Source organism: Rhea pennata, chromosome 22 (assembly GCF_028389875.1).
Source record: "Rhea pennata isolate bPtePen1 chromosome 22, bPtePen1.pri, whole genome shotgun sequence".
NCBI lineage: Eukaryota > Metazoa > Chordata > Aves > Rheiformes > Rheidae > Rhea > Rhea pennata.
Genome location: NC_084684.1, coordinates 8,605,783 through 8,617,645, shown reverse-complemented (window position 1 = coordinate 8,617,645; position 11,863 = coordinate 8,605,783). Strand labels below are relative to the sequence as shown.

Below are 11,863 nucleotides of genomic sequence, written 5' to 3'. Positions count from 1 at the left end.
CAGTAAACCCGCTCTCCCCTCTCTGCGCGCGGCGGCGGGAGGGCTCTTCCGCGGCGGGACCGGCGGCGCGGGGGAGGCTCGGGCCGCGGGAGCCCCGCGAGGTGCCCGGCGGGCGCCCGGAGCCCGGAGCGGGCTGCGGCGCTCGGCCGAGGCGGCGTCCGCCGCGGCCCCGGCGCGCTCGGCTCCACCGCCCGGCGGGGAGCCCCCGGTCCGGGCGGGTCGCGGCGCGGCGCGGCCATCCCCGCGGCGCCCGGGTGGCGGCGGCGGGCGGCGCCCGGGCATGCGCGGAGCCGCCGCGGCCCCGGCGGGCGCTCGGCGCGGCGGCTCCGCGCTCCGGTGGCGGCGGCGGCGGCAGGTAGGGCCGGCGCGGGCGGTGCTCGGTGCTCGGCGCTGCCGCTGCAGCGGCGCCTCTGCCGCCTCGGCCCTTCCCGGGGGGAGCGCGCGGCGCCGCGGGAAGCGCGGAGCAGCCGCTGGAGCCGGGAGCGGAGCGGGCGGCCCCGGGCCCCGGCGCGCTGCCCGCCGCCGGCCGCAGCCGCGCTCCGCGGGACGCCCGCGGCCGGCACGGCGCGCTGCGCGGCGCGGCACTGCATGGCTCGGCTCGGCTCGGCTCGGCACGGTGTGCTGCGCAGCGGGGCACAGCGCTGCACGGCATGGCATGGTGTGGCGCGGCGGGGCAGGGTGTGGTGCATGGCACTGCATGGCATGGCACGGCACGGCGTGGTGCATGGCGGGGCATCGCGCGGCATGGCACGGCGAGCCGGTGCACGGCGCTGCACAGCATGGTGTGGCGTGGCGGTGCGTGGCGTGGTGGTGCACGGTGTGACAGCGCAATGCACGGCGCTGCGCAGCACGGCATGGTGTGGCGGTGTACGGTTGGGTGTTGCACAGCATGGCATGGTATGGCAGCACACAGCGTGGCGGTGCACGGTGGGGTGGTGCACAGCACGGTGTGGCAGCGCACAGCGTGGCGGTGCACGGTGGGGTGCTGCACGGTGGGGTGCTGCACAGCACAGTGTGGCGGTGCACAGCGTGGCCGGGCACGGTGGGGTGGTGCACAGCATGGCATGGTGTGGCAGCACACAGCGTGGCGTGGTGATGCACAGCGTGGCACAGCACTGCCGTGCACAGCGATGAGCACCACGGCGATGCACAGCGGCGCGTGACGTGGCGGTGTGCGGCACAGTCTGGTGGTGCCTGGTGTGGTGGTGCATGGTGAGACACAGTATGGCAGTGCGTGGCGAGGCGGTGCACAGCAGTGTGCAGGTGGCAGTGCGGGGTGTGGCAGTGTGTGGCGTGGCGGTGCACAGCGTGGCGGTGTGCGGCGTGCTGGTGCACAGTGTGACATGGAGCTGCAGCGCGTGGCACAGCGTGGCAGTGCATGGCACGGCGTGGTGGGGCACACCGGTGCGCAGCACGGTGGAGCGTGGCACAGCGTGGCGCTCTACGGCGGCACAGCGGAGCGGGGCCGAGCCGGAGGCCGCCTGGCCCGCGGCACCTCCGGCTCCTTACCCAATCATCCCAGCCCGCGAGGCCGCAGAGCCTCCCTGCTCCCGTGGCCGCGCTCCGGCGCAGCGGGCAGCCGCGCCGGCAGGGCTGGGCGCAGGAGCGGGCGCTGGCGGCAGGCCGGGGTGCGCGGTGCCGGCTGACTGCCCTCTGCTCGCTTGCAGGTGCCGGCGGCGCGCGGGAATGCCGGGCCGCTGCCGGCCCCCGATGGCCGCCGGCGCGGTGTAGGATGCTGCGGGCCGGCGCGCGCCGCCGTGGGCCCCGCCGATGGGGCCCCCGGGCTCCGCCATGAGCGACGGGCAGCGGCTGCCCGACAATGCGGCGGCCTGGCTGGCGTGCGCCGGCGCGGCGCTGCTCGCCAACGCCTGGGGCATCCTCAGCGTCGGCGCCAAGCAGAAGAAGTGGAAGCCGCTGGAGTTCCTGCTGTGCGCGCTGGCGGGGACGCACATCCTCAACGTCGCCGTGCCCGTCGCCACGTACGCGGTGGTGCAGCTGCGGCGCCGGCACTCCGGCTACGAGTGGAACGAGGGGCTCTGCAAGGTCTTCGTCTCCACTTTCTACACCCTCACCCTCATCACCTGCTTCTCCGTCACCTCCCTCTCCTACCACCGCATGTGGATGGTGCGCTGGCCGGTCAACTACAGGTGCGGCGGCGGCAGGGGCGGCTGCCGAGCCCGGCCTGGCCCGGCGCCACCCGGCACGCTCTCCCTGTCCCCCCAGGCTCAGCAACGCCCGGAAGCAGGCCATCCACACGGTGATGGGCACCTGGATGGTCTCCTTCATCCTCTCCACGCTGCCCGCAGTGGGGTGGCACGACACCACCGAGCGCTTCTACGCCCGCGACTGCCGCTTCATCGTGACCGAGATCGGCCTGGGCTTCGGCGTGTGCTTCCTGCTCCTCATCGGCGGCAGCATGGCCATGGGCGCCGCCTGCGCCGCCATCGCCCTCTTCCAGACCGTCTCCGGCCAGCTGGGCACCGGCAGGAACCGCCTCAGCGTGCCCACCATCGTGGTGGAGGACGCCCAGGGCAAGCGGCGCTCCTCCATCGACGGCTCCGAGCCCGCCAAGACCTCCCTGCAGATCACCTGCCTCGTCACCGGCATCGTCCTCATCTACGACACGCTCACAGGCCTCCCGGTGCTGGTGAGTGCGGCAGCGGTGCGGGGGGGGCCACTGCCACCGGCCGGGCGCCGCGCGTGACGCCCCGCCGCCGCAGGTGGTGAGCTTCGCCAGCCTGCGCTCGGGCGCCTCCGACGACTGGATGGTGCTGTGCGTCATCTGGTGCTCGGTGCTGCAGTCCCTGCTGCTGCCCCTCTTCCTGTGGGGCTGCGACCGCTACCGCGCCGACCCACGGGCCGTCTGCGAGAAGTGCCGGGCCCTCCTGTCCGACAGCGACAGCGACGCAGGTGGGGCGCGGGCACGGCGGGGCTGGAGCGCGGGGCCACGGCGCGGCCCGTGGTAACAGCGCCCGCTGTCCCCGGCAGACGGCAGCCTGGATGGGGCCGTCCCCGGCGAGCCGCCGTGCGAGCGCCCCTTCGAGCCCGGCACCGAGGTGCTGCCGCTGGAGCACGGGCTCTCGGCGCTGGAGCGGGGCCCGCGCCAGGCAGGCACCCCTGAGCCGGACCCGGAGGAGGGGATGCAGTATCTGCAGGTGAGGGGCCGCGGCGCCGCGGGGCCGGGCCGCGCGGCGCCGTGGGCGCTGACGTGCTGCCGGTGCTGCCGTCCCCGCAGGTGCCCCCGCTGCGGCGCTACTCGCACGACGAGACGGACATCTGGACCAGCAGCCAGATCGCGGCCTATCTGCAGCGCTGGGGGCCGGGCGAGGAGGCGGCCGGCCTGGCGCGCCTCCTGGCCCCGCGGCGCGACCGCCGCCGCCTCCTGCCCGGCCCCGACGAGCGCCTCTCGTACCACCGGCGCTCCGCCGAGAGCCTGGCCTCCCTGCGGCGGCCCTGCGGCGAGGCCGGCGCGTGGGGCGCGGGCTCGGCGGCCCCGCTGCCCGCGCAGCGCCAGGCCGCCCTGCTCGCCGCCTTCCCCCTGACCGCCTTCGAGCGGGAGCCGCGGGGGCGGCGGCGCGCAGCCGCGCCGGGCCCCGCGGGCCCCCTGGCCGTCCCGGGGCCGCGGCTGGCCCCCGAGGACGCCGCGCGGCTCTCGGCGGCGGCGCCGGGGCTCGGCGAGGGCCGGGGCAGCACCAGCAGCTCCCTCAGCTCGGCCTCGGCCTCGCCCTCGGCCGCCTCCTCGGGCTACGCGACGTGCGGCTCGGGCTCGGCCGGCTCGGCCGCCTAGGCCCGCGCGCAGCGGCGCCCCGCCGGCCCGGCCCCGGGCGGGTGCTGGGGCCCGGGCGGGCCGTGAACGGACCCGTGCGGCCTGGCGGCGCCCCGGGCCGCGCCCCGACCCGGCCCGGCCCGGCCCGGCCCGGCCCGGCCGCCGCCGCCGCGGGCAGGGGCCGCCCGGAGCGCGCGCTGCTGCCCCGGCCCGGCCGGGCCGCCCGCAGCCAACTCTCGCGAGAGCGGCGGGCCGGCGGGGGCAGGTCTCGCGAGAGCGGCGGGACCGCGGGGTGAGCTCTCGCGAGAGCGGCGGGGCGGCGCGAGCGGGGCTCTCGCGAGAGCGGCGCGCGCGGCGTTTCCTGGGCGACGGCGGGCGGAGCGGGCCGGGCCGGGCCGGGCCGGGCCGCCACGATGGCGGCGGCGGCGGCGGGGCGGCGGTGGCGGCTGGGCCGCGAGGCCCGCGCCAGCCTGGCCGCCTTCCTGCTGGGCGCCTCGGTGGCGGCGCTGCCGGCGCTGCTGGCGGCGCCGCCCGCGCTGCTGGCGGCGCCCGGGCTGCGCGGCCGCCTGGCGCTCGCGCTGCACGTGGCGGCCGTGAACGCGGCGCTGCTGCTGCTCTACCGGCCGCCGCTGTACAAGGTGGGGCGGGCGGCGGCGGCGGCGGCGGGGCGGGCGGCGGCGCGGGGGGGGCGGCGCGGGCAGCCCGCGCCCTGCCCTGCCCGGCCCTGCGCTCTGCTTGCAGGTCGCCATCCGCGCCTGCTTCCTGGGCTTCGCCTTCGGCTGCGGGCTGCTGCTGAGCGCCGGCCGCTCCGCCTGGCGGCACTTCGGCTGGTGAGGGCGCGCCGCGGCCGGGGCTCGCGAGGGGGGAGCCTGAACCGGCGCGGGAGGGAGGGGGAGCCCGCGGGGGGGGTCCGGTCCTGTCCCGGGGGGGGCAGCAGCCCGGGGGGCCTGGCCTTGTTCATGGGGTAGCCCCAGGTAGGGGGGTCCGGTCCTGTCCCGTGGGGGGGGGGGGGGGGGCAGCCCAGGGCCTGGCCTTGTCCATGGGGCAGTCCCGGGTGGGGGGTCCGGTCCTGTCCTGCGGGGGAGTTCGGCCTCGGGGCAGGGGGAGGGAGGCAGCCCGGGGGGCTGGCCTTGCCCATGGGACAGCCCTGGGTGGGGGGTCTGGTTGTGTCCCGTGGGGGAGCTCGGCGTTGGGGCAGGGGGAGGGGGCAGCCTGGGGTGGCCTGTCCTGTCCCCTGGGCAGCCTGGACTCAGGGGAGGGGGCAGCCCTGGGAGAGGGGGGCCGGTCCAGTTCTGTGTGTGGGGGAGCCTCACCTCGAGGGAGTGGGAGGCCCGGCCTGGGGGCAGCCCGGGGCAGAGAGCCTGGGCGGGGGGGAGCCGGGGACGGATCCCTTTCCCCGGGGATCCTCTCTGTCCCGGGGAGCAGCCTGCCGACGCAGCCTGCCGTGCCCCGCGCCGCAGGTACATGTGCTCCCTGTCCCTGTTCCACTACTCCGAGTACCTGGTGACAGCCATCAACAACCCGCGCAGCCTCTCCCTGGACTCCTTCCTGCTCAACCACAGCTTCGAGTACAACCTGGCCGCCCTCTCCTCCTGGGTGGAGTTCACCCTGGAGAAGTTCATTTGCCCCGGTTAGTGGCTCTTCCTACCTCGTTCTGGTTTTGTCTGGTTAAGCTTTTAGAGCCTCAGTCTGTGGGGCCTGTCTGTGGTGCTGGGTGGTCTGAGGGAGGAGGGGCTGGTGCTGCGTGTTAACCCTTGTGTGGTCAAAGCCTTATTTGTTTCACACGCCCCAAATTAGCGTCAGCCTCACTCCACCATGCCAGTGAGCCTTTACTGTTCAGCATGTGTTGAGATCTGTTGAGGCTCTTAACCATGTTCATGGCAACACAAATAATGACACTTAAATTTCATTAGATTTTTTTTTCCGCTTACCTTGAAATTAATAAGTCAAAGCTAGCGCAGTTCTCCAAATCTGTTTTCTGGGAGGGAAGAAGTTCTCATTTCCCATCACAACATTAAGGGCCATTCTAACTAAACGGAAGTTCAGGTTTTAGTTTTCTCTACGAGGGCTGAGCACGCTAGCTTTATTGTTCCAAGCAATGAAAAAGTGGGTTCCGCGTCAGCACTCGGCTGCCTCTAGAGCAACCCAGCAGGAAGACTTAGACCCCGCTGTTTAGTCGGGCGGATGGTGAGGAAGGAGTGGTAGATGGCACCTGTTTGTTGCGGACCAACAGCGCGTTGAACGCAAACAGTGCTTTATGTGTTGCCTTGCGTTAAGATAACACAGGAACGTCCGCCACCCGAGACCCTCGTGTCGGTCGAGCTAGCGCCTGGTAGCTTTCGGGTTCTGCTCGGGGAGGCCCGCCGGTTTAGGTTAAAGACTGCGGAAGGCCCTTGCTTGCCCTCCCCCCAGACTTCTAACCCTAAGCTTCCTTTTTACCTGCAATGAAAGAGTAATCTGTTAAAACCTGTTGTGACCGGTACTTATTCACTTGCAGAAATGAAGCAGATCACCTGGCTCAGTACTGTAGGGTTATTGATGGTGATCTTTGGGGATTGTCTGAGGAAAGCTGCCATGCTCACAGCTGGCTCCAACTTCAACCATATTGTTCAGAATGAGAAATCGGATACTCATACTTTGGTGACAAGTGGGGTGTATGGGTGGTTCCGGCACCCGTCTTACGTGGGATGGTTTTACTGGAGTATTGGAACACAGGTATTGTATACAACACGCTTAGATACTTTGATCTTCTAACCTAGTTATTTCTTTATGCTGCCCCAAACCTGTATGTGATATAAACAGCAAATTGTCAACTGCAAGGATCCCTGCTGTGGATTTTGACACATTCTGTCTTCCGCCAGCACACTTGTAGCTGGGAGTCATGAAACTGCGGGCCTCTGAACTCCACCCTGTGTGATGTTTGGGAAGACCATATCACCTTAATTTTCTAAATGACATAAGCAGAGGCAATGGAGCCTGGGTTTGAGCTGGAACCCTTTCAGAGGTGCAAGGTGTGATCTGCTGCTAGCCATGGGACCTTAAAGCTTCCAGGGTGTGTCCAGAGTTCCCTTTCGTCTTTACTGCCAAAATGTCTTCCAGTAAGCGATTGGACTCAACCTTATCCTTACCAGATATCAGTGTTGTGCAGGACTGGCAAACACCACTAACTTTACCTAAGACCCTGGACAGATAACCACAGGGTCAACTTGAAGCCGACTACGGTAAAGTTGTAACTCTGTGTGCGCTACCTCAGTTATGCTGTTCTGGTGGTCGAGTGGGTGTTGGCCTTTGGTTTTTGGGTTGGGTTTCTTTTTTTTTCCTTTTTGAGAGACACCATAAATACTGCATGCGAAGCAGCACAACTGCGTAAAGGCGTAAGCCCCGACATGTCCTTTGTAGAACCAGTCTGCTCGTAGTTGGGGTGACGAAGTAGATATGCGCTTGCAAGCTGCTTTCTTCCTAAATGCTAATTTCGTGATAGAATGAGGTTCTGTGAAAGGTGGTGGGATTTTTTTGTTTTCTCAGAGTGTTCTTAGACCTTCTGGCGTTCGCCTTTAACAGTTAACGAAAATTCATTTGCATACCGGGGGTGGAGGGAAGCATCAGTTTCCCAGGGAGGCTGGAACTCTGGAGGGCCAGTTAGACTGTCTGTAACTGCTTGTGTCTTTTTACAGGTATTACTCTGCAACCCCATCTGTGTGGTTGGCTACACGTTAGCATCCTGGCGCTTCTTCAGAGAACGAATAGAGGAGGAGGAGATCACGCTCATTCACTTTTTTGGAGAGGAGTATCTGGAGTACAAAAAGAAGGTGCCGTCAGGTCTCCCTTTTATTAGAGGAGTTAAAGTGGAACTGTAACACATGCACAGCTAGACTGACTGAGCAAACATCTGCCTCTAAGCACTGTAGGGCGAGGAACTATGCATAGTACTGGCTCTGATAGCAGCCTGTTTATATCTCCTGGCCATCCACTAGAAGCTCATTAAGGGCTAAAGAGCTGGACGGCCTTCTGGGTAACTAGAAGATCAGCAGCTTGTTTATCCTTGTTGAGATAAGAGTGCTTTGTATGCACATTCAGGGAGCTTCTGGATAACTTAGCCTCTAGCGATCCTCAAACGAGTCACTCTGCCTACAACAACTGAGTTGTACTGAAACTTGCTCTGACTGATTCTTTTGGAGAATGAGCTTTGCACTTCTACCCTTGCACTGGAAAGGTGCTAGTCAGGAGATTGTTTCTATGGCATAACTTAATTTTAAAGCTTTTTGAGCTCACAAGCTAGACAGCACAGCTTTAATCTCTTTAGATCTGATTCTGCAAGCCCTAGTCTCACGCCACTGAACTCAGTGGACCAGCTTTGTGCTTGGACAGCTTGCGGGAACAGACCTTTATATCTTTGAATGCATGGGTCTACATACTCTTTTGGATATGTGCTTGCCAGAGAGCTGGCAACGTGACACACGTTGTTTTCCCCCGGTCGCTGTGTTATTAGGGAGCCTTTTCAATACTCGTGATGCTTCTGAACTGCAAGCATCTCTATTAAACAGAGCAAAAGTGTACACGAAGTCTTGTATCCCCCAGCTGGGATCAGGAACTCAAGGGTCAGTTGCAGGTGCCAGTTCCCCAAGTCTCCTTGCCAAGTCTGTTCCGGCAGCACAGCTGGCGTTCTTATCGGACTTGCTTCCAAATCACGCTGCTTCCTATCCTGCTGGATATCTTTACTAGTCAAATCTCTGTCTTGCAGAGATCCCCAAATTTTTGGTTTGGCTTTTGTTTTCCAGATCTTGGAAAGTCAGGAAAAGACCCGTAGCTGTCAAGCTTGCAAAGAGCACTTAAGATCCTTGCCCAGTTTTGGATTAAACCTGGGATTTTTCATGTGAATAGGATGTGCTGCTAGGGAAGTTCTCTAAAGAAGAAAAGCTTGGTTTGCTAAGTCTATTTTAAAAGTTACCATTTTGGAAATGGTTCCTATTCAAGTTCTGCGGTATAACTTTTTCTGTTACTATATACCAAAGAGGTTCACCGTTTTCTTGGGTTTTACGTAATTCTTCCTTGCTGGAACGGAAGTTCTGCTGCTTGTCATATGCGTTTTGGGCTCACAGTATTCCTTAATAAAGGTGCTGTTGTACAGCTCAGGAATGAGGGCACTGATGAAAATCGGGGGTATTTTTTTGTTTTGTTTTGTTTTGTTTTAATGAAGAAAGGAAAGAAAAAATTGCCAACTTATGTCTGGTTGTTACTGGAGGTCTCCCGAGGTAGTGGCAACAGCACTGCGATTAGAATCCTTAGTCTTATAATTCCCAATGGGTTTTCAGTACTCTTCAGTATTGAACTGAAGCATGACCCTGACTTTCAGTAACCTGTGGGACTGCATAGGCAGAGAAATAGGAGCAAACTCTTAATTCCCTACTTGCTTATCCTGTCTGAAATCCTTTCTTCTCCAGGTTATGCGTTGTATTACAGAGTACTTTCTGCATTGAATACCCGCTTACGACATTCACTGTTAACTGTCTTCTACTGAATATGTTTTTAGCTTGGAAGAAAAGAATATGAAAATATAACAACCGGATAGCGTTGATTTCTTTGCATAGTTATTTGTAAGCTCATGTTCAGACTTTTCTTTGCAATAGAGGTGCCTCCGATAAACTTCTCCAAGGAAACTGTAATTTTCACTCTTATAGCCAACATACCTCAGATGTCTCAGACAAGTTAGTTTTTAACTCGGTTAAAAATATTTTTTGTACGTCTTAAAATGTACCTCCTGTGAACTTGCCTAACTGCTCTTTGAAACAAAACTGATTATCACTTGGATTTGACATAAGTTAACAGCAGAAGTTATTTTTTAGTCTCAAGTTGTTCTTTGTAGTAAACTCAAGTGTGACACAAGCTGCACAGGTTATCTCCCAAGAAGTGGAAAATGTGTTAGGGAGTTAGCTCACTACACGAAGAAACTAGTTCTGTCCTGTCATTTAAGTGAGACGCCATGTGTAAATCCAAATGTATGAATATCTGATTGCAACTAGAAATGTTGATGCTACGTTAGTCTTATTTTAAAAGCTTTACGCTAATGTCACGTTGCCCGTGGTGCTGCTGGAGATGTCTCATCAGGAAGACTCATCTCCGCTCCCCACAGTCAGTTGCGTGCGCGTGCCCTTTGCACACGGCTGCCGGCAGAAAGCTGGTGAGGTTCTCGGTGGGCTCAACACCGCTCCCGCAGCGGGGCTGTCGCTCTCTGTCCCCTCCGTCCCTTGTTCCGTTCCTGCCGAGAGGCAGGTCGGGTGGTGTAAAGCAGGGTGACTGGCCTCTGAACTCTAGCTCCTGTTAGATGTTCAGCGCTTACCTACTCAAGTCTTTCTCTTAATTTGAAAGAGTATTTAAGAAACTGTGTACTTCTGCCATGGTCATACAGGTCAAAGATCCTGTAACTTGTGCTTTGGAAGACGCGTCGTGTCACGTGCTACGGATAGCTGTCTACACGTAGGTATTTTGAATATCGTGAATGTTTTTTAGGTAACGATTGCTGTTTCTAAAGCATGAAGTTGAGTGCCAGTGGTTCTCTTTTGGCTTTCGGTAGGTAACTGGTGCCAGCATTGAGATAGGATGCTCCCAGTTATGATGGGAAGGGCTTTCAGGCCACGTTGTGGTGGGCGCTGAATCGTGCCTGCTAAACCTCCGGTCCTGTGGCATACATCTGCTAGTCGTCGGGGTGCTTGCTGTCCTGGTGGGAACGCTTTCTCAAAGGCGTGCTTTCTTTTTTTTTTTTTTTTCTCCTTTTCCTTCCTCTTTGCCATAAAACCAAGCCTGGCACTGACGAGGAGAGCGGCAGCTGTAGCACGCTGGCCAGAGCGGTGCTGGCAGAAGCGCAGCTCTGCTCCGGCACGTTGGCAACGCCCCAAGGCGGCTCTTTGTGTTAACGCTGGCTTCTACCCAGCTTAGACTTTGCACGGCAGCAGCCTTGTCCGAGCCAGATGCGTTGAAACAAAAAAAAAAATGGGAAAACTTCCTCATCTACAGCAAAAGCATCAGGGCTCACTTGGTGCTTTTTGAATCTTTGCCCTGATTCAGGCTGGCTAGCAGTTACATTCCGCAAACAGTACAGTTCTGTTCCTCAGCAGTTCATAATTGTTTTAAGTAGCCTAAACATTAAAAGGAATAGAGAACCTCTTTCTGTTACTGTGCTTAAGGTTTTGATTCTGCTCCCCGTTAGCAATTCGGAGGACATCCTGCGACCCTGATGTGAAGTCCTGGCTTTAGCACAAGCATAATTCCCCTTGCCCCGTGTTTGTGAACTTAGCGTGATTTTTCAGAGCAGCTGGAACACCCAGAACTGACAGGCCTATTTTCTCTTGTCCTGAGTCGCAGAACGAAGAGAGGGACTAAATCATGCCATTTTATCTCACTGTTAACACACGACATGGGGGTATTCAGTAAATGATTTTTTTCAGAGAAAGTAATTCCTAAACCAGGGGTCTGGTACATGTCACACTTCAGAACGTCACCTGTATTCTGATTCTCTGGGTCTTATCTTTGCTCATGGCACAAAACAAGAGTTCTTGGACAATCGGGATATAGCTTTTATTTGCAAATGAGTAGTTGCCCACCTGCTGCGCTACCACACTGTTGTGAGCAGCTTCTAATCTAGCCCCTTGTCACCTGTGGTAAATCAGCTTTAGATTTGCAGTCTGATAGGGGAGTCACTTCTCGCTTTTAGAGCAAGCGCTCAGGCATCCCTATTGGCGCAGGAGGCTGCGAGCTCAACATCTGAGATAGGAAATTTTGCGTTGAAAAAGATGAATGACTCCGCATCTGTTTGGAATCGGGTGTGAGAACAGCCTGCTTGAGACCAAGTACATATTAGTACTTCTTTTTACGTGAAGGAATGCTTAGTATGTCTAAGCTTTTCTTTTGCGGATGTTGAGCAAACTTTTCATTTCTTAAATAAAGGTATCCTTGATCAGAATGCTCTGCATTCGTGCGCTGATTGTAAAGCGTCCGGTTTCTCAGCTACCATCCTCTGGGCCGTCCGGGAGTTGCGGCGTGTGCGCGCTCGTCCCCCGTCACTCCCGGGTTCCCGGCCCGCGGTAGCTGCGTCTGCCCGTG

At 60.3% G+C, this 11,863-nt stretch overlaps 2 protein-coding genes across 2 annotated transcripts; both read left to right on the top strand.

Moving 5' to 3' along the window:
- The first annotated feature begins 1,775 nt into the window (after window positions 1-1,775).
- On the top strand, window positions 1,776-3,787 carry GPR153 (G protein-coupled receptor 153). Its single transcript, XM_062593732.1, has 5 exons — window positions 1,776-2,147; window positions 2,224-2,647; window positions 2,721-2,910; window positions 2,989-3,155; window positions 3,236-3,787. Exons 1-5 carry the CDS (start codon window positions 1,792-1,794, stop codon window positions 3,785-3,787), a joined length of 1,689 nt encoding a protein of 562 aa, XP_062449716.1. The 5' UTR covers window positions 1,776-1,791.
- A 404-nt stretch (window positions 3,788-4,191) lies between these two features.
- On the top strand, window positions 4,192-11,723 carry ICMT (isoprenylcysteine carboxyl methyltransferase; the record flags this gene model as incomplete). The annotated part of the gene is made up of 5 exons (XM_062593731.1): window positions 4,192-4,404; window positions 4,508-4,596; window positions 5,227-5,396; window positions 6,264-6,481; window positions 7,441-11,723. Coding segments are annotated over 5 exons (873 nt in total), but the record flags the coding sequence as incomplete, so codon positions are not given.
- Between the last annotated feature and the right edge of the window lie 140 nt (window positions 11,724-11,863).